At 42.2% G+C, this 26,098-nt stretch overlaps 2 protein-coding genes across 5 annotated transcripts; one reads left to right on the top strand and one right to left on the bottom strand.

Moving 5' to 3' along the window:
• Positions 1 to 2: 2 nt before the first annotated feature.
• Positions 3 to 23,261, bottom strand: LOC109759614 (uncharacterized). Of its 3 annotated transcripts, XM_045231052.2 has the most exons (22): positions 22,958 to 23,257; positions 19,551 to 19,619; positions 19,319 to 19,456; positions 18,854 to 18,971; positions 18,221 to 18,303; positions 13,536 to 13,631; positions 13,145 to 13,313; positions 12,923 to 13,062; positions 12,747 to 12,833; positions 12,464 to 12,649; positions 7,286 to 7,453; positions 4,348 to 4,468; positions 3,845 to 3,914; positions 3,490 to 3,577; positions 3,285 to 3,405; positions 2,794 to 2,987; positions 2,498 to 2,606; positions 2,238 to 2,393; positions 1,759 to 1,861; positions 1,448 to 1,624; positions 625 to 770; positions 3 to 503 (listed from the first exon to the last, which is right to left on the bottom strand). In XM_045231052.2, the coding sequence occupies exons 1-22, from the start codon at positions 23,165 to 23,167 to the stop codon at positions 313 to 315; spliced, it is 2,940 nt and encodes a 979-aa protein (XP_045086987.1). In that variant the 5' UTR covers positions 23,168 to 23,257; the 3' UTR covers positions 3 to 312. The 3 variants fall into 3 exon arrangements, with proteins under 3 accessions (XP_045086987.1, XP_045086988.1, XP_045086989.1); XM_045231053.2 differs by lacking the exon at positions 7,286 to 7,453; XM_045231054.1 differs by lacking the exons at positions 3 to 503; positions 625 to 770 and having other exon boundaries at positions 1,759 to 1,839; positions 22,958 to 23,261.
• LOC120968794 (zinc finger BED domain-containing protein RICESLEEPER 2) lies at positions 7,833 to 11,781 on the top strand. Of its 2 annotated transcripts, XM_073505892.1 has the most exons (4): positions 7,833 to 8,252; positions 8,771 to 10,887; positions 10,973 to 11,095; positions 11,451 to 11,781. In XM_073505892.1, exon 2 carries the CDS (start codon positions 8,771 to 8,773, stop codon positions 10,727 to 10,729), a length of 1,959 nt encoding a protein of 652 aa, XP_073361993.1. In that variant the 5' UTR covers positions 7,833 to 8,252; the 3' UTR covers positions 10,730 to 10,887; positions 10,973 to 11,095; positions 11,451 to 11,781. The 2 variants fall into 2 exon arrangements, with proteins under 2 accessions (XP_073361993.1, XP_040251708.3); XM_040395774.3 differs by lacking the exon at positions 7,833 to 8,252 and having other exon boundaries at positions 10,733 to 10,887.
• Positions 23,262 to 26,098: the final 2,837 nt, after the last annotated feature.

The following is a 26,098-nucleotide window of genomic DNA, read 5'->3' as shown; positions in this document are numbered from 1 at the left end:
AATTTTAAATTTCACCTCAAAATTCATCTGTTGCAGCTAATACAGAATCACCTGCTACCTACTAAGAAGGCACATCGTAAACATCCTTTGCCAAGGTAAATCTTGGAGAGATTCTGACCCTGGCTTTTGTTAGTTGTCACCCCATAACATTCTCAAGCATAACTTAAAGGACAATCAGGCCAACAATCCCAGAGATGTGCAGTAGCATAGTAGTCATGACATTATTTACACACAAGTCATCGGGAACTAAGCACGATGAGCGGACACAAGTTTTAAAAGCATTTGTTACATTATACTACCTAGGAATGAGTTTCATGTTTGTGTCACCTCATACTGGTGGCAGATCCTCAACGGCGTGTCTTTCGAAACCGGCCTCTCATCGGACCAGAGCTCCATGTTCAGATCACTAGTTCCCCAATGCACCAAACATTTGCTAACCTGACGGTGATCGAAACGGTTTACCATGCTCAGCCCTGAACACCTGTCCACCAGCGTCCACTCCCCTGATCAATGAGTTCGCCAGAAGATTGGAGAGTGGATTAAAGAATCAGCATAAAGCAAGCCAAAAGATGCTGGTCAGGCAACAAGAAACTCGAAACATTGTGCAGAGTGCCACATATTTACCGTTCGGTCGCAGGCCTCCCTCGAGCATCACTTCTCCGGAATCTAAAGAGATCTCTTGCTTTGAACCATTGATGGCCGTAAAAGCAACAACGACCTCAGTAGGGTGTAGAAGCGTAAAAGTGTGACGGACACGCAAACAGACCAACCTTCAGAGGAGAAAACATATACATCGATGAGTCATGATTAGGGCTGGCAGAAGAAGTCTTAAGCATTTCAGTGAGCCTTACTATCGACAAAGCATGTTGAAATTAGCCCGGACTCGAGATGTTACCGTGTTATTTTAATGGCATGTTAGTGTGCTTCAAATCATAAATCATGATTGATCCAGAAACTGTTCAGGTTCAAAAGTTTTTTTTTCTCAAATACTCCCTCCGTTCCTAAATACTTGTCTTTCTAGCCATTTCAAATGAATATCACATACGGATGTATGTAGACATATTTTAGAGTGTAGATTCACTCATTTTACTCCGTATGTAGTCACTTGTTGAAATACCTAGAAAGACAAGTATTTAGGAACGGAGGGAGTACTTGTTAGGTTCAAAAGTGGAAGATAGAAGATGTGAGGAATCAGGGTTCGAAACCCAGGCCGGCTATAGGAGGCACAGCTGCGCTCCAACCACTGGGCTAAGTGTCCATCCAACCATGCTCTTATGTGATCAAGATGATGAGACAATCTCATATCCTTTTTTTGCGCGCGCGACAATCTCATATCTTTAGACAAGCTGCCATTTTGCTATGAAGGTTTGGTTCAGGTTACTTTCCCAGGTGGATGCGCAGGATACCACTCTGTCCCCTGACAAGAATCTGAATTACTAGCACTCACCTTGAGAATCCACCAGAGCCAGGCCCAACACTTCTTGCTTCAATGCTAGAGTCAATCTGGACAATCTTGGGATTGTCCGTCAGAATAGATATGTGGCGCTGAAGAACCAGTCCACCCCCAATATCTCCTTCCAGGCAAACTTTGGATTCCTCCACGCATGATTGCTCCAGATGCCCCCTGCACATTTCTATCAACAGTTACTGTTGTGGCTAAAACTAGAACTCCACACAAACTACTCACTTGACAGGCCAAAGCATATCAATAAAAAAATGAAAAATAGGAATCGGTATTAAGATGATGATTTACGTTACCTCACGATCTTGTACTCTTCTATGCAGCCAGCAGACCTATATTCAGTCCCACTGTACTCTTCATAACCATGGATTTCAATCCTGCTATGCAGCCATTGGGAATCTAGAGAGAGCCAGAGATCAAGCACATGTAATAGTTATTTTTTTTTGAGGAAGCACATGTAATAGTTATTTTCTAACTAACTTAACTAATCTAAGCACATGTAATAGTTAAGTTAGTTAGAAAATAATTTTCGGATATATTTACAACCAATGAAGCAAATAGACGAACGGCATCCACATTACTCAATTTATAAAGCATCTAAGAAATTTCAAGACCTTGTTGCTCCACATGTACTGGCATGTCAACAACAGTTCCAAGAATATAGAGACTGCCTTGAAATTCTCTATTTAGCAAACAACATATCCTACTACTGTTGATACACAGACATGACAAAATAATAGAAGTCCATTGATCATATAGCACCAAAGAAGCATACCAGAAGGAACATGAGTCATCGAAATAATACGACCGCCAATCCATGGTACAATCTTAAGAAACCAGTCCCCACTCTTCAAAACAATAAGTGTTTTTGAGAGCTCAGTGCCTTCTTGTCCCGATGGCTCATCCATATCAGGTATAGGACGAATTGTCTCTGTACAACCATCCCAAGATACCAAGCAGTCCAAGTTCAGTCAAATAGAACTCCAGTTATAGTGAGCCCTTCCAATATAAAATGACAGAGCCACAGATAGATACCTAAACGTTCCTTGAGATCAAGTTCACTTGTTGCAACCAAGCTGGACACTTCAAACTCAGAAGGCATCGTAAAATGTACCTCTTCGCCATCCACACCACGTGAACTTATCTGAGTTCACAGAAATAATAATTAAAATTCTTTAGAACAGAAAATATAATGTGATACTCCCTCCGATCCAAATTAGTTGCCACAGCTTTAGTACAACTTTGTACTAAAGTTATATTAAAGCTGTGACAATTAATATGGATCCGAGGGAGTAAAACAAAAGGCAACAAGTATACATAGTATTACATACCATAGCACCTCCACCAAGCAAAATACTTATGTTTAAGTTACGTTTTGGTCTCTTCAAGGATCCTTCAGTTTTCAGAACTTTCACAGAAACCACTGATGAGTGGACTTCGGCGACATAATATGTCAGTAGATAGTCTCCCTGTGTGAACCCGTATCCATCACCGGCATCCTCGAACAAGACACCTTCAGCTTTACCTGTAAAAAATTCAGACATGGTGAAGAACAGAAAGTATGTGCACCATATGACAATGCTTAAATGAGTATCTTCAACACAGGAAACTGGCTAAAAAATCTAGTGCAGAATTCTGTTATTCTATTTGTTTGAGCACATGCGAGTACTTGCTAAATCACACATTACTAACGGTAACATGGTCAGATCTTCACAAAGGGTATAACAGGGGTATAATTATGAATTTCGTTAAACATAACCACCTCCCGATAAACCACATATCACAAATGCAAGTTACCCCAGGCAAAGTTACAGATACGTACCATTTTCATCCAGTGCAACAAGTAGTGATAAATCATCCCCTAAACTTGCTTCACCAACATGCTGAATAGGAAGGCCTACAGGAAGTATTGCTCCACCTCTTAAATACAACACCGGCAGGTCCTATATTATCAGTCGTAAATAAATAAAAATTAGTTCCGGAATAGCTTTCTAGGCAGCACAATAAAAGTTTACCAACTAACTTACAGGGTGGGAATCTCCAAAATCAAAAGGTAACCAAATGCCATTTGGTAACTTATGTGCACATTCATGAGCTCCTTTATCAGGTAAAGTGCTGCCAAAAGACCGGAAGTTATTATGTCACATAGAAGCATAGAAAAATATACAGATGGCACATCATTATGGCCATTGATTTCTCTATATTTAAATGGATGACAGAAAATTTACATTTTTTAGTCAAGGGTGAAGAACATATTGGCACTATGCACAAAATTCTACTGACACACAACAACATGCAAGCTCATGCACACAAGAAAATCTTGATTTCCAAGATAATAGAGCAAAGAGGTACGTTGTGACCTCATTGATGTGATACCATTACCTTGCACAAACTAAAAGTGGCCCCAGGAGAAACGTAGTCTCAATTTTCCTCAGTTCCGTGTCTTGTGGATCTACAACAAAGTAATGAATAAGATTTTGTATTACATAACAAAATTCATCCAAAGAATACTATCTACTATCTGGCACACCAGCAAGGAAGAACATAAATACTTTTTCCTTGTCTAGTCCTGAATCATAACATTCAATGATTGTCATTTCTTAGAGCCTGTTTAGATGGGAATTTCACAGGCTTCATATCAGAAAAACACTATTTCCTGAACTTTATGTGAAATTAATCAAATTATTGTGATACAACTTCCAAACATGCCCTTGTCATAGTAGTGCAACCACCGATCTTCATTTTATAGATGTGCACCAAGAAAAGACGAAAGATGCGGACATGTTTTGCTACATCCCATTTATTCCTAAATCTACAGCCAACTTAGACTATGGGTCTCTGCCACTACAATATATTTTAGTGAATAGTAAGACATGCATTATTACCAGCAAAGAAAAGTGGCGCAGCAACTGGAGTACCCTTCTTATGCGAAACATAAAATAGAGTGTAGATGTGTGGTAGTAGCCGATACCGTCTTAGTAGCGCGAGACGGCAAACTTCCTCACACTGAAATATGCATTAGCTGTTAGAAATAGCCAGTGATATCTATATTAAGAATTTAACAACACTAAAAAGCATGGGAGGATCTTGATATATGAATAAATTAGAATACGCAAAACATCAGCACAATATATTACTAAATGAAAAGGGTTGTTCGTAATATATGAACGCTAGTAACAAATTTTAGGAAGGGGAAAAAGACTTGTCCTCAGAGTGCATAAACAATAAGGGCGTGTTTGGTTACATTGCCGATTCAGCCTGGCCCGGCGAGCCTGGCTCAATTGAGCCGGTTTGAGGGGATGCAGGCCAAAAAAACCAGATGCACATAGTTTGGTTGCCTGCATGCCCCTAGTTGCATGAGACAACCATTTTTGACCCGGCGTTTGGTTGCCCGCATTGCATTAGGCGCACATATGACATGGTGTTTGGTTGCAACCTGCATAAGGTGTTGTCACCACTTCTAACTAGTGGTGACCTTACCACACACAATCTGAACATAGTGCCAGCTAGTTAAACAAATGACAGTTCATCCTAACTACAATCAAATGACAGATCAAATTATTAAGAGCCATTGGCTAAATAGGGGATAGTGCATCGGTGTTGCTGCTTCATCTTCCTCTTCTGCTTCTGCTGCTGCTGCTTCTTCTTCCTCTTCTTCTGTGCTTCTGCTACTGCTGTTTCTTCTTCCTCTTCTTCAAATCCTGCACTGACCTCTGTTAAGCCACATTGCCTCTTCCCACTCCAACCTTTTGTTCTTCCAAGCGTCATTGTCAAATGCCTCCACACTATGGCCAGAGCTAACAACATCGTCAGGCTCGACCTCTTCCTCCTCAGGCACGTGTTCATCAAAGCCCCACTGGAGGATCCAGTTATGCAGAATGCAACAAGCGAGAACTAGCTTAACTTGAGTGGAGTATGGGTGGAATGGCTTCTGATCCAGGATCTTAAACCTATTCTTTAGAGCTCCAAATGCCCTATCAACAGTTACTCTAAGGCTGGAGTGTCTGATATTAAACAGCTCCTGTGCAGTCCTAGGAAAGTTCCTACCAGATAACTCGTTGAGATGGTACCTTGTTTTCCTGAAGGGTGGAAGAATACCCGGCCGACATGCATAGCCAGCATCTCCAAGGTAGAACTTGCCGTCGGGGATGTTGATCCCATCAGGTCGACTCATGCTGTCAGTGAGAATGTTTGCATCATGCGCTGAGCCCTCCCAGCCAGCCAGGACATATGTGAACTTCAGATCAAAGTCAACAGCAGCAAGCACATTCTGGCTTGTGTAGTGCTTCCTCCCCCTGTATGCTGCAAACTGTGACCTAGGAACTCTAGCAGTGACATGAGTACCATCTATTGCCCCAATGCAGTCCTGAAAATGGCATCACTAGCCTGTGTTAGTGCTGAACTTGAACAATACAAGCATATCAAGCCATGAAAAGTGTATATTGTCAATGCTCACCTTGAAGTATGGATACCATCTTGGGCTTCCGCGAATCTTGGGTGGAGCCTGGCCTTATGGTCTCCTGATCATCTCTCCTCTAAGCTCCCCAACAGCAAAAAGCACCTGCTTGAAGTACCTAGAGATGGTCTCCATTGATCTCCTGAACGTGTTGTGAATGACCCTGAACCTCTGGTTATGGCCAACAACATGGAGGAACATGGCCACTTGCTCTTCGACACTGGTGTTGATGCTATCTTGTAACAAGCCCCTGCTCCTGAAGGTCTCGACAAGCATGGAAAATGGTGCTCTTTTCATTCTAAGCATCCACAGAGCCTCGACGTCATTGCAGTTGTAGATGTAGTTCAGATTTTGGATCCTCTCCTGTTCCCGGGGAAACAATGGACCATAGTGGATCAACGGTCTCCCAGCATGACGAACAGCTCTCTGGTGCATGAACATGACCCATGCCTGAATCACACTAATCAGTGCTGCTGCCTGGATTATCAGCCTCATTCGTGCGTCCATAACCTAGTCGACATCGACGGTTCGTTCAGTGGGAAATCGATCCTACACCTAGCTTAAAGGCCTAACCACTGAGCTAACAAAGGGGGAGGGGGTGCTGCTTACCGGCATCGGAGACGAGGACGACGTAGGGGGAGCCATGGCACAGAGTTGGTCGACCAGACGGTGGCCAACAGCAGGGGAGCACCAGATCTGCCGCAAACGCCCCCACCTCTTCCATCGCCGCCGCCGCCTATAGCGCAAATCTGAAATCGCGGCCGCCGCCGCCGGTGAGGCAATAGGGAAGAAAGGGGGCAGTGGCTAGGGTGAGCGAGTGAAAGGGGGTGAGGCTAATTTGGCGCCGGGACGGCGCGCCAGATTTCCATCTCCCGCCACCCCCCCCCCCCCTCGCCCGCGCCTCGCTCCCGCCCGTGCGACCTCGCACCGCACTCAGCCTGGCTCGTGAGAAACTGTCGATCCGAGGGTTTCCAGCGAGCCAGGCTCTAGGCTGCTTTGAGGAGCGTGCGATGCAGGCCCAACAGGAAAACCAGGCAACCAAACAGGCCTGTCCCTTCCCGCGCGGGCCTGGTTGGGCTCGGTGCGGGCAACCAAACACGCCCTAAATCATTTGTCTGGCTACATGACTGGCATAATAAAATGGAGGAAATGTTGTATGAAATGTACGTTAATCTCATGAACAAGAAAGCTCTCCTGTAGATTTGACTTGTAAACAAAGAAAAAAATAATGGATATACTAACACCTTATGTATCAAAATGTAGCATATAAGAAACAAGAAAGACATTGAAGCTTCTACGAGTGCAACAAGGTTTTGTTTGTGTGCGTACACAGTGTGGATGAGGGACATGAAACACACAAATAGTACCTCTTCACCAAAGGACCATGGCTCATGATCAACAGTTCCAGCTTCAGAATGGCCACGTGAGAATGGAAACAATGCACCCACTCCCATCCATCTTCCAAAAAGTCTTGGAGTAGCATTTCCAGCAAACCCACCAATATCAGGACCCGACAGAGGCTGACCACTCAAACCCTGATCGGATATAACCACATTATTGATTCCTAGAAATGTATGCTTATCATACCCAGTAATGGCCAATGTGATGGTTTTTATTTTGGATATCAACATATTCAAAATGATTTGCTTAAAGTAATCAGAAATAGGGCTGGGCATAAAAACCGACCAACCGAAAACTGAACCGAAACCGAAGCCGAATAAACCGAAATTTCGGTTTTTTAGTATAAACAGAAAAATTCGGTTAGCTAGGCTACTAACCGAACCAAATTCGGTCGGTTCGGTGTATTTCTCGGTTAACCGAAATACAGCCCACCCCCCGCGGCCCCGCCCCCGGCCCAGTACAGCCCACCCCCCGCAGGCCGCAACCTCCCACTTCCACGACCACGACCCACCCGCCCTCCCACTTCCAGTCGAGGCACGCACCAGCATAAACCTAGGCACCCTCGCCCTTGACCCCTCCCCTCCCCCACGCCGCCCCGCCCGCCGCCCCCTGCCCTACCCAGCCGCCGCCCGGCGCCCCCTGCCCTACCCAGCCGCCGCCGCCGCTTCTCATCTGAGCGGCTGGGACGCCACCGCCGGCGCCAGCGGCCACCGCATCTTCTCCGCCACTCGGCGCCCCCTGCCGGCCTGCCCTACCCAGCCTCCGCCGCCGCATCTGCAGGAAGGAAGGAGAGGTCAGACAACTCAGACAAGGACCCGCCGTCGCGCCGCGCATCCGTCGCCGTCGGCACTTGACAGCATCTCGGATTCTCGGCAGCGTATTCTCCAGTTCGTCATCACGTCTTCCACAGCAGAAACTGAGCATTGAGTCAACGTAATAAGCCCAATCTCCCATCCTTTGTCTCCTATTTTATTTTGTTCTTTGTGAGTAGATGGTAAACGTGGATGTGGATGCAGAGAAAAAAGAAGAGATCTCTGGTTCTTTTTTTATGCAGAGAAAAAAGTGCAGTTTGGCCAATACTGCAATATTCTGTAATCTGTATGAATGTACGCCCAGGCATATGTCTTTGTAGTTTGTATGTACTGTATGAATGTTCTCTATCTCTCTGGTTTAGTAACATCTGGACATGACACCAACTCAGCTGGGAAATTTACATTGCTGGAAATTTACTACTGCTGGAGATTTACTACTGCTGGAAATTTACATATGGTTATATATATTGTAGGGAAAGCTCATCTCAGCCATCTAGTTAGTGCACTCACACTGTATGTACTGATTTTAGTAGTTGCATCGTTGGTAACTTGTATTTTTAATATGTTTTTTAATTCTTCTCCGAAGTAATTGGTATAGAAGAATGATCACATGAATTCTAATTATGTTACTATTTTTAGATGGTTGAACCTGGTGGACTGCATATCATTGGTGATGATGACATGACTGAAGAGGAGATGCGAGTTTATGAGGAAGAACAAAGAAAGATTGATGAGTATGAAAAGGAAAAGAAGGAGATGGAGGAACGACCTACAAGAAGGCAGATGCAGAAAAGATCACGGATGTGGGATCACTTTTCTGAGGTACTAGTTGGTGGTCTTCTCAAGTTTGGAAGGTGCAAGCATTGCAATCGTGATATCAAGGCCGTTCCAGAGATTAACGGTACCTCTGCCTTAATCAGTCATTTTAATACTTGCAAGTATAATCCTCATAATGATAAGAATAAGAATCAAGGTACTTTGCAAGTTATCCAAGGGGAAAGTCCTTCAGTGCATAAATTTGATCCCGAAGCACTAAGGAAAGCTATTGCTAAGATGATTATAGTAGATGAGCTTCCATTCGCATTTACTGAAAAAACTGGTTTTAGAGAAGTGATGTCAATTGCATGTCCACGTTTCAATATGCCTTCTAGAAGAACATGCACTAGGGATGTTGTGAAGGTTTATTTTGAAGAGAGAGCGAAGCTGAAACTTTTTTTCAAACAATCATGTCAAAGAGTGTGTCTCACCACTGATGGTTGGACTTCTGAAACACAAGATTGTTATATGGCAGTCACAACACATTTTATTGATCCTGAATGGAATTTGCACAAGAAAATCATTAGCTTTTTCCTAGTAAAAGGTCATAAGGGAGATGATATTGGAAAAGCCTTAGAGCAATGCTTGATGGAGTGGGGAATAAACAAAGTTATGACAATAACTGTTGATAATGCTAGCGCGAATGATGGTGGTGTAGGTTACATACGGAAGAAAATGATCAAAACTGGAAATAGCATAGCTGAAGGTAAATATATGCATATGAGATGTGCTGCCCATATTATAAATCTGATTGTTACTGATGGTCTAAAAGAGTTGGATGAATCAGTTAAGCGTGTGCGAGCTGCGGTTAGATATATAAGAAATGGGCCATCTAGAATTACAAGATTTAAAGAACTTGCTCGGTTAGAAAAGGTGGATGGCGAGGCATTCTTGAGTTTGGATGTATGCACTAGATGGAATTCCACATACCTAATGTTAGCAACCGCAATCAACTTTGAGAAAGTGTTTGCGAGGTATGAGGAAGAAGATCCACTCTATACATTAGATTTAACTAGTGAGAAAGCTCCTGGTATTCCTGTTGATAGTGATTGGGAGAATGCTACGAAAATGGCTGAATTTCTTGGACAGTTTTATCACCTTACTCTTAGTGTTTCTGCCACACTCCATGTGACAGTGAATCAATTTGTTATGGATATTGCTGAAATTAATGTTGTGTTGGAAGAGTGGGCTGATAGTGATGATATTTTGCGCAAAACAATGGCCAAGAAAATGCAAGATAAGTATGATAAGTATTGGGGACGTTGGAATGAGGAGGTGGAGAATGAAAGGGGGAAGGGGAAAGGAAAGAAAAAGGAAGAGGAGAATGTGAACATGTTTGTATTTGCTGCAACTGTTCTTGATCCAAGATTCAAGCTTTCAAACTTCACAAAACTAGCAATTGAAGAAATGTATGGTGAGTTAAATGGAGGCAAAGCATGGGAGGCGGTGAAAACATTTATGCATGCTTTGTTTGAAGAGTACAAAGCTAAGTATGCACCAAGTGATGCAAGCAAGCATGTGCGAGCTCCACAATCTGAACTAACTCAAAAAAGGGAAGGAAGGAAATTGGTGTCTCGGATAAATAAAAAGTTGAGAGTTGGTGATGGTGAAGCTAGCATGAGCAAATCTGAATATGAGAAATACCTACATGAAGAGAATGAAGTAAATAGGGATGATTTTGACATTCTAAAATGGTGGAAGAACAACGCTGCTAGATTCCCAATATTGGCAAGAATGGCCCGTGATGTGTTGGCTGTTCCGGTATCAACGGTTGCGTCTTGAGTCAGCATTTAGCACAAGTGGTCGCATCCTAAATGAATTTAGAACCTCCCTTACACCATTCATGGTCCAAGCTCTTGTTTGTGCCCAAGACTGGCTAAGGGGTTCTATTACTGTCAACATTGAAGAAGATGAGGAGGAATTGTTAAGATTGGAAAAGGGTAACATATTGTGATTGTTTTCTATGTAATTTTCTATATTTCTAACTTCCTATGTTTATTACATGTTTATTTCATTCTTTTTCAGAACTAATTGAAGAGTTTGGTAGTACAAATTCATCCAAATCGAAAGCAAGTAGTAGCAAGTCTGTTTGCAAGCCATCTGGGGCTGAGCCAATCTTGCCCACCTCCATCCTCTACTTAAACATTGGTGAGTTGCAAGAAATTGTCTTCCTCTTGTTCATGCTTTTAGGTTTCATTTATTTTTTCTGTAGTAGACCAACTTTGATATTTTCAAATGCTGATGTAATGCAATTGCCGTATCATTCAAAACATGCACCACACAACCATGTGGTTTCCTTGCAGATTGTTATGTCATGTAAATGCAAATGTTGCTGTAATAAACCTCATGTGAATGCTGTTATGCAAATGTTGCTTTATGCACTTCATGTACTTTGTTTTCCAAATTCTAGGCATATGTACATCACTAGATTTGCTTAATAGTATTGTGTGGTATCTAGTATTCTATTTTAACCGAATTCTGTACTATCTACAAAAAATGGCAGATTGGCTCACTTGGCTGGAACTTGGAATGGTCAAGATGCTCATGTTTATGATGGCAAATTGGGAGTCTTACTGTTGGCTGCTCTTCAACTTCAAGTGCAAATCTATTGTCATTTATCACTATCAGTTTGTGTTGTTGAACACTTGAACTTGGACTTTGGTTATGTCTAGTGCTGGAACTTGGACTACCAGTTTGTCACTATGTGTTATTGAACTTGGACTTGGTTATGTATTGTGCTGGAACTTTGGTTATGTCTCTGGTGAACCTTGTTTAACTTTGGTTATTGTGATGGAACTTGGACTTGATTGTGCATGTTTCAATATTACCTTGTTTAACTTTGGTTATTGTGCTGGAACTTGGACTTGATTATGCATGTTTCAATATTCTGGTATCCTTATATTTGATATCACATATATGTTCTACACATTTGTCAAATTTGCGTTGTTATGCTGTCAAATTTTTTCTTTAAAATACGCATGTAGTCAATATGTTCTGAAAGCAAAAGGGCATACTTTGTTTATGGTACAAAATTCAGTTAAACCGAAAACCGAACCGAAAAAATCGGTTAACCGAAATTTCGGTTAGTTGATTTTTAGTGCTTACTTTGGTTTCCACTTATGCAAACCGAATTCATAAAAAAACCGAATAGCAGAAACCGAATTTTAGGTTTCTACCGAACGCCCAGGCCTAATCAGAAACAAGAAACATGCTTGCAGAGTTGCAATGAAAGTAAAATTGAAAGAACCAAAATTTGTAACTAATACAGGTGTCAATGGTCCACAACAATAATGTAATCAAGAAACTATGCATTGCTTTAAGGTCACAGGATTGTGCTCGCAGTACAATAAAAAAACAGGATTAATGGCATGTTCATCTATTCATTCAAACAGTTTAATACACCTTTTAAAGATGAATTGGGTAGATAATGCAAAAAATGCCAAATGACTTGGTGCTTGATACATTTCGGGGAGGAAGGGGGGGAGCTATCTTGGAGTTGAAGGAAAATTTACATACCAATTGAAGAACCATTGATAGACTCATGTGCAAATGCTCCCAATTTGAGAGATTATCACCAGTCCATGTTGCAGCATATCGCTGGCTTCCTATAAAACCAGCTCGTGTAAGAACAAATGGTCGTTTTTCTGTATTGTACATCACCATTCCTTCATAAGTAGATCTAGCCATTAGCATTCCATAAACCTGAAAATCATAAACATTAAAGCACGATCACATATAAAAAACTTGTTTCGGTTCCATTGCGAGTTTCTTTTTATTTCCAAAGCAATAGAGACATTACATTATGATAGTAAGAATGATTCTGGACACCACCAATATCAGCATCTCCTCTATGTATATTGCTCTCAGGCATTGTTTTGGTAGTAGTCTGCAAGTTGACACCACCACTTCCATTTGCATACAGAAATAAAAAAATAAGATGGCACAGAGCAAAGGAATTGTGATAAGAGCATATACTGTCATAGCAGGCTCGTTCATATCATTCCATATTCCATCAACGCCGTTGGAGATGAAATCCCTTACTAATCTAGCCCACCATGTGCGGATTCTTTCACTGGTGAAATCCGGGAAAACGCAGTCACCAGGCCATACTTCCCCTGGAATTGTAGGACATTAGGCATGTTCGACTGGTAAAATCAATAGGATGACAAGGCCCTCATTTAAGTCAGTGAAACATACCAATGAATGGGCTACCATCTGCTTTTTTAATCCACACATCATTTTCTGAACCACCATCATACACAAAGTAACCCTTCTCTTCCTTTATTCCCGGGTCAAGCATCCAGATTGATTTACAACCGATGGAATGTAGATCATCAACCATAGATTTTGGATCAGCGAAACGGTTCTGTAACATATCAAGTTCAGACATAATCATTGGCCGTAGAAGAAACTTGTCCCGAAGCACTTAGAATGACACTTATGTAGACTATGGAATTCGTCTAAAATAGACGGGTTTTGCTAGACAATAATAGTCAGGAAAAAAGGGAGGCTCCATATGGCACTTTGAAGCAGTATACATTTTAAGCATGCTATTTTCATGTAGAACCTATCATAGAAAGGTACTTACATTGTCAAATGTGAAGCATCTAAAACCATCCATGTAGTCAATATCCATCCAAACCACATCACAAGGAATGCCTTTCTCCCTAAATGTTCTAATAACCTGTGAAAGGACTAAATAAGTACAACATTGAAATATCATCACTAGCATATTTTTAAGCCTCCTCTGGAAGTAATAAGTAACCAAGTATCAACAGGAAAATAACAACACTACATAGTCTTAAGCGGTCCGAGTGCATTCGACATTTATGAAAAGCTAATGGGAAAATTATCATAGCAATAAGTAACTAAGTATCAACATGAAAATATCAACACTAATTTTTTTTGAGTGGTATCACTACATAATCTTAAGCATGATTATCACAGAAGTCACGGAAGTACATCATGCATTCATGCTATGATAAAAAAATAGGCAAGATTTCAACCTATGCCACTTGAAAACATAGCAGCAATCAGAAGAATGCCACCTAGTTTCTCGAAATCAGGATTGTGCCACACAAAAATGTCACTTCACCTATTTCCCCAATTCTTCCCCAACTGTGTTTCTTTCATCTTCTCTTCCCATTTTTCCGCAATTGCATTTCCCACTTTGCCCTTGCCTTGCTTGGACAGAATCGAAGCAACAAGCCACATAAATCTTGGGCCAATCCAAGTCGGCTGAAGTCACAGAACCAATCAATTCGTGACCAAATAGGGAGGCTTGAGCAGAGTGCTCCACGACCATGGCTCGTCAAAGCTGGCATCGCATCTGGGCGATTGAGCCTCATCATTGGCTTAATCGCCATGGAAGCGCTCTGTTATCACTCCATCAGGAAGACAGAGGCGCAGATGCTATCTTGGACCGAAGATTGAGGCTCTATTCTCGTGCTTGCCGTGGATTTCCTGTGGATTCTGGAACTCATGTGGTACGAGTGACGGTGGTAGCAGGGAGAGATCGGCGGGATGGGAGGCGACCTTGCTTGGATCTAGGGCTCTAGGCTAAGCGGTGGCCTCTGCGTTGAGCTCGAGTGGCGGCGCGTTGGCCGCGAGGCCGAAGCCAATGGCGGAATAGCATCTTGCAATCACACCGGGCATGGTTTGATTAAATCGAAAATAGGCAGGGGCAAACACGGAAATTCAGTCGAGGATAATGGACCGAACTACACTGCCGATTTTTTTTCCTTTACTTCCTTTCTGTCTAGTATTCACTTGTCACTTGCTAAGTTAAAAATGCTTAACTCCATTTGTGATTTGTTTGTCCGTTAGATTTAAAATAAACATAAAGTAGACCTCACTTTTCGATGCTTCTTTTGAACTAAAATTTCCCAAATGCTAGACAGCGGATGTGTGCGATTCATCTTACCCAAGCGTCTGTTATGAGACACTTGTTCTAGAGTCCACTAGCAAAAGGAAACGTGCGTTGTAACCAAAGAAAAAAAATTATAATCTCAAAGGTCATGACAACACTTTTTTGCATCACCGATAACATTTTGATAAACATTTTGTTCAATTTAATTAACATTTTTTAATACACAAACTTTTATAAAAATCAAGACATTTTTTGGTTTCCTAACATTTGTTTTCAAAATTGCAAACATTTTTGGAATATGTGAACATTTTCCAAAATATTTTATGATTTATTGAACATTTTCTTAATCCACAAATATTTTATGATTAAGAAAAATTACAAACATTTTATTAATCCACAAATATTTTATGATTTATTTGGAAAATCTCTTCCTTAAATTTGTTGAAACTTTTTTGAAGTACCAAATTATTTATAGGAGAAAAAACGAAAATGGAAAAGAAAAAAGAAAAATAAAAATAAATTTAAAAACAGGCCGCCCGCATATGGCCAGCCCAAACGGGTACGCTGCGTCTTCTCGTAGCGTGCAGAGCGCAGTATAGGGGTCCCTACTCCTTGGGCCGGCCTAGGTGGGGGATTCCTTGTGTGGAACTTTTTTGTCACTTATAGGTGCCATCGGTGGGTAATATTTTGCAACTTTGGGAGCAATTTATGTGACGTACCGCGAGAAGCACTAATGACTTTATTATTAGGTATAAATATAGATAGGGTGAGTTATCGGTTGTTCGTATTAGAGCATCACCAGCAGTTTCATAAAAAAACTCTTCTTAAATATGATTTTACGGGGTGTCCATATAATTTAGGGGTGGTTGACACATGAGCTGCTTTTGCAGTCCCATAAAAATCTTTCCATATAATCTGGTTTTCCTATTTATCTTCAAATTAATGTATAAATGGCATATGCATGTCAATTCTATCAACATAGTAATTCATCTACAGGGCAAAATCACACAATTCCTGTGGTTGGATGGTTAGAGGGACAGTGGTATCCCCAGCCCACCAGGGTTGAAGTCCTGGTGCTTGCATTATTCCTGGATTTATTTCAGGATTTTTGATGATACGCTTTCAGTGGGAGGAGACGTTTCCGTTGACGACGAGGTGCCTACGGTGACTTCGTAAATCTCAAGATAATATGTCGGCTCAGTCTCTCGAAGGTGCTCATAAGGGTAGGGTGTGCGTGTGTGCGTTCATAGAGGTGAGCGTATGCGCATATGTATGAGCGCTTGCGTCTGTACTGTGTTAAAAAATGGGAATTCCTTGATACGTAAAAAAATTGGATGAGTAAATCATTAAACACCACTAGTAGAAAACAGGGCTTTGGTTCGGCTAGAAAAGAGCATTAATCTCGGTTGCATTACGAACGGGGACTAATGTGAGCATTAGTCCTGGTTCGAGCGGCTAGGGCACCGTACAGGCATTAGTCCCGGTTCAAATGGGACCTTTAGTCCCGGTTGGTGCCACGAACCGGGACTAAAGGGTGCGATGCCCATTAGTACCGGTTCGTGGCACCAACCAGTACTAAAGGTTAGACCTTTAGTCCCGGTTCGAGCCACCAACCGATACTAATGGGGTTTGAGGCATTAGTACCGATTCATGGCACGAACCGGTACTAAAGGTCCCATTTTCAAACTCTACCCCCCCCCCTTGATCGCCTTTTCAGTTTTGTAAAAAGCAAAAGAAAATGATAAAAACTTCAAAAATTAAAATCCTTCCAGATGTAGTTATGTTACTACATGTACTAGTTAGGAAAATTTAAAAACTTAAATTTGGACATGTTTTGCAAAAAGTGTAGGGAAAATGTAAAACGACTATAACTTTTGCATACGATGTCAGAAAAAAACCTATAATATATCAAAATGTTCAGCACGAAAATCCGCATCCGATTTTGACAGCCTACGGCCTGTTTGCAAAATTTGGACATGTTTTTTTTATTTTTGTTAAATCTGGTCAAACTATGGTCAAACTACTTATTCAAGAAGTATTAGTGTTAGTAAATAATTATTCAAGAATATTAGTGTTACTAAATAATTATTTCAGTTTTTTTGAATTTTGGTCAAATCTGGTCAAACTATGGTCAAACAATGGTCAAACTAATTATTCAAGAAATATTAGTGTTACTAAATAATTATTCCAGTTTTTTTGAATTTTGGTCAAATGTGGTCAAACTATGGTCAAACTACTTATTCAAGAAATATTTAGTGTTACTAAATAATTATTGTTTTTTAGAACTTTCAAACTCAAACAGTGAAATGTGTGACTTCATGCTCAAGCTAAATTCCTGAGGGTTAATAGGATTGACATCTTACTATTGTCAGGAAAACAACAAGTGCAGACTTGGAAACGAGGGAGAATAGAACCCGGAAGTTAAGCGTGCTCAGGTTGGAGTAGTGAGAGGATGGGTGACCGTCCGGGAAGTTAGATGATTTGGAATGATGAGGGGTGATTAGAGATTAGAGGTTAAAATAATTCAGAAATTTGAAAATAAAAAAAATTCAAAAAAAAATCATAAAATTTCCTTTAGTACCGGTTGGTGAGTATCGGTTGATGTTACCAACCGGGACTAAAGGTGGACCTCCAGGCAGCGGCCACGTGGAGGGCCTTTAGTCCCGGTTCCAGAACCGGGACTAAAGGCCCTTTTTCTACTAGTGCACCTTGGGAACAAAAGAAAACGATGGTCGACTGACAATGAGAGGAAGGTCCGGTGAAGCAACAATGATCACGCATGGGAGGAGGCTGGCTGGAGCGGGGAGGGGGACGTACGGGCGGCTGCCGATGATGAGAGGAAGCCGGCTGGCATGGGGTGGCACAAGCAGCGGCTGTTGGTCGTTGATCGTTGAGAGGCAGGAGTCGGGCCACCGCAGGGACGCGCTGATCAGCGACACTCAGTGGGGGGACAGCCCCGGGCGGCGGCATGACGACGTAGATGGCCGACGGCGTGAGGAGAAGGGCGTGCGCGGGAGCTGATTTTTCAGCGGTTGACTCCCGCCACGTTTAGGAAAAATTGTACAAGAAGCTCATTCTCCCTTGGGGAGTTGGGCTGATTATAGGGTGTTTCATAATTTTCTTTCAGATTAATGATTAATGAGAACTGTTGGAGCATGTTTTTCGGCCCAGCTCCCCTTAAATTAGAAAAGAATACGGGGTAGGGCAACTGTTGGTGATGATCTTAGTTCACATTAGCCCTTTTTAGGTTACGTGTAACATAGTAAACTTGAATTTCTTTAACAAATTACACACTAGATTACACAATAACATACTAAACTAAAATTGCTTTAACAAATTGTCGCTTTATTCATCATAAGTAAAGTGAATGAATTGATGCAGCATATACTTCCTTTACAAGATACCTCAAGGACTCTCTCGGAAGACTTGTAGCTAAAGCGACATTGATGATAGCCAAGAGCCCATTTTGAAGGCATGGACACAGTTCCTATAATAGAAAAAGTGTGTGCATTAAGTGGACAACAGGTTACATAACATATATTAGCATCTAAGTTGCAATTTTGTGTTCTTCTCATGGCCAATTGGACATGGATGTAGTCACGAAGAAGAAGCAAGATGTTGTCTTAGTCACTCTTATACAGGTCATGATTGTTCGTAGAAGAAAAAAAGTTCCAGGCACGATAACCTAGCAAATATCCAGACATGAACACCCTACTGTGACACTAAAATTTTGCACAACATCATAGCTCAAGATACAAATCTCTCTTTAAATGCCTTGAATCTCAAATCATAGATGACTCGAGAGACAAATATTTTGTTAAACATGTACAATAACATTAACTAGATTGCAACTTAATCATAATAGGATTAGATATTCCAGACTAGAGAAACATGTTCTCATACAAGGCAGGTATATGCAACTTCACTGTATATATGTACAAGATTAAAATTTGACAAACATATTTTAAGTTTTAGAATTTCAAGAGTGTGAACACTAGATATCAATACTGGAAGAGATGTTATGAGAAAAGAAATACCAATCGCATGAGACAAGGATGCCACCACTTGGGCTGGTGTATCAAATGGCCCAAAAGTAATGATAGGATAAGCAGATAGGGCAGCAAACTTTATAGTAGATTCTTGTCTCAAGTCAATCTGTAATAGAATACGGTTGTTGGTTAAAGAAATACCCATCGACTCAATGAAAACATACATCTCCTATATATGTAGGATGTACCTAGCTATGACTATAAGGTGCAATACTGAAGAAATAGCCAATGGAATTGGACCATGTTAGCTACTACTCCCTCCATCCCAAAATAAGTGACTCGACTTTGTACTAAAGCTAGTACAAAGTCGAGTCACTTATTTTGGGATGGAGGGAGTATTATATAGAAAAATATTATCACAAACAACAAATTTCATATGTTTAATGATCGAGAATTACTTAAACAATTGATCTTCTAGACAGGTGTGTTGGAAAAGTTAAATAAAGTTACTACCTCACAACGGCGTGTGGTATCAGCTAGAACACCGAGACTCTTTCCATCTGGGAGGATGGACAACACCCAAGGGTGTGATTGATATAGTGAAGTGGTTCCTGACCCGTATCCCCATGCATCTGTGTTCCAGGTGAAAACCTAATAGAGATCAAAGAGAGATACAATGAGAGGTCAATCAAATATTAGCTAAGAAATTAGCAACATAAAACATAACAACATATATCATGCTTACTCGTTTCCCGGTTCGTTCAAGTGGGCCACTTGCTTCTCCTGTGCCGTAGAAAGATGTCCCAGAAGGAAGCTGCTAAGGATATATATTGATGTAAGCCTATGTAAACTTAGTTTTTGAGCCACATTATTTGTTAAAGATGCAGAGACAAAAACCCAAATAACAATTTTAGGGCACTAGACCGATCAAGGTTAATGCAACACTACTAGTGTTTATTGACTTTATCATCTTTAAAAACCATTATAATGCAAAACAAAGTAACGGGTACTACATTACATTGAATGTTCACAATGTGGTCAGAGAATGATAAAACATTTATGGTGTAATATTCTTCAGTGATTACCACATAGGCCCAACTTGTTGTCGTAATTGAGACAACTAGATATTAAAGGGTGTTGATGGTTAGGGATTGCGATGAAATATAAGTGTGCACTAGTAGAAAAAGGGCCTTTAGTCCCGGTTCATAAGGGCATTTAATCCCGGTTCTGGAACCGGGACTAAAGGGTCGTTACTAAAGCCTCCCCCTTTAGTCCCGGTTAAGAACCGGGACTAAAGGCCCTCCACGTGGCCGCTGCCTGGAGGTCCACCTTTAGTCCCGGTTGGTAACACCAACCGGTACTAAAGGAAATTTTTTGATTTTTTTTTATTTTCAAATTTCTGAATTATTTTAACCTCTAATCTCTAATCACCCCTCATCACTGCTCAATTTAACCTCTAATCTCTAATCACCCCTCATCATTCCAAATCATCTAACTTCCCAGACGGTCACCCATCCTCTCACTACTCCAGCCTGAGCACGCTTAACTTCTGGGTTCTATTCTCCCTCGTTTCCAAGTCTGCACTTGTTTTCCTGACAATAGTAAGATGTCAATCCTATTAACCCTCAGGAATTTAGCTTGAGCATGAAGTCACACATTTCACTGTTTGAGTTTGAAACTATTGTTCTAAAAAACAATAATTATTTAGTAACACTAATATTTCTTGAATAAGTAGTTTGACCATAGTTTGACCACAGTTTGACCAGATTTGACCAAAATTCAAAAAAACTGAAATAATTATTTAGTAACACTAATATTTCTTGAATAATTAGTTTGACCATTGTTTGACCACAGTTTGACCAGATTTGACCAAAATTCAAAAAAACTGAAATAATTATTTAGTAACACTAATATTCTTGAATAATTATTTAGTAACACTAGTACTTCTTGAATAAGTAGTTTGACCATAGTTTGACCAGATTTAACAAAAATTCAAAAAAACATGTCCAAATTTTGCAAACATGCCGTAGGCTGTCAAAATCGGCGGGTTTTCGTGCTGAAAGTTTTGATATATTATAGGTTTTTTTCTGACATCGTATGCAAAAGTTATAGTCGTTTTACATTTTTCCTACACTTTTTGCAAAACATGTCCAAATTTAAGTTTTTAAATTTTCCTAACTGGTACATGTAGTAACATAACTACATCTGGAAGGATTTTAATTTTTGAAGTTTTTATCATTTTTTGCTTTTTACAAAACTGAAAAGGCGATCCAAGGGGGGGTAGAGTTTGAAAATGGGACCTTTAGTACCGGTTCGTGTCATGAACCAGTACTAATGCCTCAAACCCCATTAGTACCGGTTGGTGGCTCGAACCGGGACTAAAGGTCTAACCTTTAGTACCGGTTGGTGGCTCGAACCGGGACTAGAGGTCTAACCTTTAGTACCGGTTGGTGCCACGAACCGGTACTAATGGGCATCGCACCCTTTAGTCCCGGTTCGTGGCACCAACCGGGACTAAAGGTCCCATTTGAACCGGGACTAATGCATGTACGGTGCCCTAGCCGCTCGAACCGGGACTAATGTGAGCATTAGTCCCGGTTCGTAATGCAATCGGGATTAATGCTATTTTCTGGCCGAACCAAAGCCCTGCTTTCTACTAGTGGTGGAGTGTGTGCGGGGGCCTTGTAAGGTTGTCGTAGACCGACAAAGTTCAGGTTCAGTCACATGTTAAGGTGCAACCTACTGATATGTGAAAGTGCACGTAGAATTTGTAATGGGTTCTGATTGATTAATGATCAGATAAATACAAGACTAATGTTTTTATTGAGATATTTCAGATTTAGTCTATGTGTTAGTTAAAAAGAATCAATGGTGATCCCTAAAAACGAGAAACATGAAGACAAGTTGTAGTTACAAATTATTATAGGCTTGTAGTGGAACAATTTCTACATTGCGTCTTTTGAACAATCGTACTATAAAGAGGGGCACTTGCACTTAAATTAAGGATGATCACATTGCCAAATATGCAATATATCCCTCAAACTTTCCAATGAAAAATTCCCAGTTCTCCATATCGCATACATCTCTGAAACTATCATACCAATCGGCACATACCTATGATCCTAGTAAGAATAGAGCTAGTGAGAAATCCTAAGAACCAATCGACACATACCTCTAATCCTAGTGAGAACAGAGCTGGTGAGAAGTCCTAAGTGTATATCTGGAACTATCGAGTTTGGTTCCTATAACTAATGGACTCTTGTTTGGTTCAGACAGTGTTGTATTAAGGGCGATACCTCCGGATGGATGGTGTCCAATACCTCTGAGCTGAAAGGGTTGTTGCAGAGCAGTTCCAGTATAGGTCCAAAACATCCGAGTGGTATTGGTATAGAACATGGGCTTAGATGTTTCCGGTCCATCAATTTCACGTGGTGCCCTTTTAGATCTAGAACTTCTAAGCGAAACTAGTCTAGTATCACCGACTGATGTATCTTTGTCGTGGAAAGAGACATGCAGTTGTTGTCTGAAACCTTCGACTGTTCATGTTCGGTACCATCATGCTAACCGTGGTTCTAGAGGTCTCTGGACCGTTTGGTATCTCAGGGTGTTACTGATATTCTTTCGGGAGCCATTTTCCTGCCGGACCATTCAAGGTTTGAACGTGTATGAAACTTTTGGGGACGTTGCTTTTTTCGTCCAACGGTCAGATTTGAGGCCTGCCTATATAACCAAGCCCCACCGCTTGAGAGGGTGAGGCTTTTGAGACCCTTGGCTGACAGGGAACCCATTCAATTCTCTGTGCTCACTCTCTTTGGTCCACTCCATCCTTGCGTGGATTCCTTTCGCGCGCGCGCGCGCGCGCGAGAGAGAGAGAGATGGTTCACCAAGTGAATTGTGAAGGTTCTAGTTATTTTTAGAGGATGTGTGTCTCCTATACGGTTAGGATCACTTGGAAGCCTACGAACTGTGAAGGAGCCCGGCAGTTTACGAAGTCAGGAAGATCACCAACTTGATGTGAAGATCTACCCCGTGTGACCCATTAATGCAATCCAAGAAAGAAAAAGAAGTGTGCTCCAGTGTCCGGTGAGAGTTAACGGGCACAGTGCACTATATACACGTAAACATCATTTTCCTGACGACCAAAACCCGTACCTTGATGAGAACCCTGTGGACGTCGTCGCCCACCACCTCGCACTCCGGCACGACCGCGGGGCGGCCGGCGCCGTCGCGCAGCACCACCTCCCGGCGGCGCGGCTCGGCGAACGACAGGCTGGGCCCGGCGGCCACGCGCGCGGCCTCCGACACGTCGAACCGGAACACCCCGTCCTCCAGTATCGGCACCCACACCATCGCCGCCGCCATATCGAACCGCGCGTGCCTGCAAGACAAGGAGGAAGGTTCGCTCGGGCGAGGCGAGGAGCTCCCGGCTGGGGCGCGCGCCTTTGTACATACAGAGAGCCGCTTCGCTTTGCTTGCGTGGATTCGGGTTTGTTTAATGGGACTCGGTGGACTTGCCTCAGCTCGCTTGCGTGGATTCGCGTCGACTCGAGCTCGAGTGGAGCAGGTAGCGGCAACGATACGACGTCACCCGCAGACATCGTTGCTGACGACTGAGCAGACCCCCCAGGCAGCGATAAACTGCTGGGAAATATTATCTCGTCCGCCATCTTCTGTAACGGTCACGATACGACGTCAGCCGCAGACATCGTTGGTGACGACTAGCAGACCCCGGTAGCGGAAGACTACTGGGAAATGTTATCTCGGCCGCTATCCGCTGTAAAAAAAATGATTATCTTGGCCACCATCAACATACAATCAGTCACGTCCGACGGCGAGCTCCACCGTCGGTGCCTCGGTTGGAGCACATAGGCATGGGCAGCCGGAGATATATATGAGCTAGAGCATCAGCAACCCAAACCCTCAACCCTTCCACCAAACGTCTGAGCGAACAACCCGAAAAATCGTCACCCAACCGCTTCACTCCTCGTCCTCTCCCCGTTGGCTCCCCTCTCCGTCCTCTCCCCTCGCCGTCTTCCGTTGCCACCATGTCCGGCTCCGGTAGCGGCTCCTCCTTCGAAGCCGACCCATTGATCGGGATGCCTCGCAGCGGAGTCGGACGAGGAGCTCGGAGTGACCAAAAAAATTGCTTAAGAGAACTAGTAAATACATATGTGACGTTAATATTAGGGAGAAAATTAATTGCACTTGATTTTAGACAGGATATCATCCACGCGTTAGTTATGTGATTAGCGCACACGTTGATATGTGATATGACATTGATTTCATGCTAAAGATGTTGAGCGCTCACCATGGAGCAATCTAGGTCGTTGAATTGACATGATTTAGTGGCCAAGATTAATTGGATCTGCCCCTTTCGATATTTTTATATTTGTATGTATAGAGTATAGATGTACATATGATGCATGGTTTGATATTGATTGATTCTCTTTTTTTTTTTTACTTTTGTAGTGAGCAATTGCATGAGAATGCCATCGCTTTCATGGACAAATTGGATGTAAGCCACACACTCAGTCTCGGCGACATTGCCATGTCAATGCCAGATACACAAACAAGAAATGCCGGGGTGATGGACGAGGTCGAGGAGAGTCAAGGAAACAAGAAGAGGAGTAGGTCGTGCAACTACAAGATCAAGGAAGACAAATGCTTGTGTGAAGCTTGGTAGACCTCGATGCCACGATCGGTGCTAACATAACAAAGGAGATATTTTAGCAAAGCACTGAGAAGTACTACAATAACAATGTAACCAGTCCCTCCAACCGCACAACCGGGTCTCTCAGTCCTTGTTGGATTTTGATCCAAGACCAATGCAACAGGTGGACCGGATGTGTTGAGCAAGTCTGACCTTACGCCACCAAGTGGAGTGACCATCAAAGAGTATGAGCCCGTCATGCAAGCTCTTTACAAAAAAAGAAACAAGAGAAATGGCTTCAATCTGCTTACTTTACATCACTGGTACTCAGAGCTTGATGAACATGAGAAACGGACAATAATTTTTTTGAAACCACACCAAAGAGGCAAAGGCTCAACCAAGGACAGAACCAGGAACAATGGAAGGGGGGGGGGGGGCAAAGACTCATTTTAAGGGTATATATGCAAATTTTCCAGGAAATAAGAATTATATTTGCAAAATTTTCAACCTTGGGGGGGGGCATGGCTCCCCCTGGCTTTGTCACTGGGGTCAACGCCAAGAAAATACTTTGAAACCACACCAAAGAGAGAAAGGCTCAACACCAAGAAGCCACCACTCGTGAGCCATGATAACAAACTATTTCAACCATGAAGTTGGTTCTCATTCAACTGAATATCACAGTCAATACGCGCAAAAAAAATCATATTTTTTTGAACCGGGCATAACCCCTTTCCATTAACTGAATAACCGAAATACAAGGACCATAATTCAGAGTTAAGAGGAGGTGGGAAAGGGGAGAGCGAATTCTGCATCACCGGGAAACCCACTGCAAGCGCTCGCCCACGAGACACCTGCTAGGGGGCGAAAACCCGATGACACAACTAATCCAACACACAAAACAACAAAGTAGCATGTAAGAACACAGCATCTGTACCCCCCCCCCCCCCGGTCCACATCATCTGTGCACCTCGCTCCATTGCCTCTCGGTATGTACCCTTCATCGGTCTTGCCCAGTAGTTCATAAAAAACACAGTCCGAGAAAACAATTTCAAAGGGTGTGCTTGGGAGCTTAAACTCAAAGGTAGCTCGAATTCGAGTATTCCAAATAGCCCAGCAAATTGCTGCCAACCCAAACATATAAAACTTGACCCCATCTGGCAAGAACACAAAGCACCAAGAGTAATATCGCCAAAGATTATTGGAACATAACTCAGTCCCAAGGACCGAACCTACCATCCGCCACACAACCCCGCCCATCGGGCAAAGAACGAATAAGTGTTGAGAGGTTTCCCGCTCTAAACAAAACGAGCACTTCGGATTGCCAGGCCAATTCCTTTTGCCCATGACTCTCTTGTCAGGACTGCATCTTGGAACAGTTGCCAAAGGAAAATCTTGATTTTAAGGGGGATTTGAGCCTTCCATGCCCACCTAAAGTCACATTCAGCTATAATTTTTCAAGTTGTCCATACATTGACTTCGTAGTAAATCTCTGTTTGGGCCCATGTGCCCAGCCGATCTTATCGGGACCAGTAGTCAGGAGAATGCTGTCAATTATCACCTGCATCTCCCGCCTCATGGTATCGAGAGGAGGGTGTAATTGCCTTCGGAAAAGATCAGGGAATTCTAAGTTTTTTTCCAACGAG

Source organism: Aegilops tauschii, chromosome 7 (genome assembly GCF_002575655.3).
Source record: "Aegilops tauschii subsp. strangulata cultivar AL8/78 chromosome 7, Aet v6.0, whole genome shotgun sequence".
In the NCBI taxonomy this organism is placed as follows: Eukaryota; Viridiplantae; Streptophyta; class Magnoliopsida; order Poales; family Poaceae; genus Aegilops; species Aegilops tauschii.
The sequence above is the reverse complement of the archived record's forward strand: the minus strand, read 5'-3'. Positions and strand labels throughout refer to the sequence as shown.

What these genes read in the sequence shown, in the direction of transcription:
- LOC120968794 (XM_073505892.1), top strand. Translation starts at nt 8,771, where the DNA reads ATGGTTGAACCTGGTGGACTGCATATCATTGGTGATGATGACATGACT.
- LOC109759614 (XM_045231052.2), bottom strand. Translation starts at nt 23,167, where the DNA reads ATGGCGGCGGCGATGGTGTGGGTGCCGATACTGGAGGACGGGGTGTTC. An exon ending in TGATCTCAAGGAACGTTTAG is followed by an intron (nt 2,394 to 2,497) that starts GTATCTATCTGT and finishes ATGGTTGTACAG; the next exon opens with AGACAATTCGTCCTATACCT. An exon ending in GATGACTCATGTTCCTTCTG is followed by an intron (nt 1,862 to 2,237) that starts GTATGCTTCTTT and finishes GGCTCTCTCTAG; the next exon opens with ATTCCCAATGGCTGCATAGC.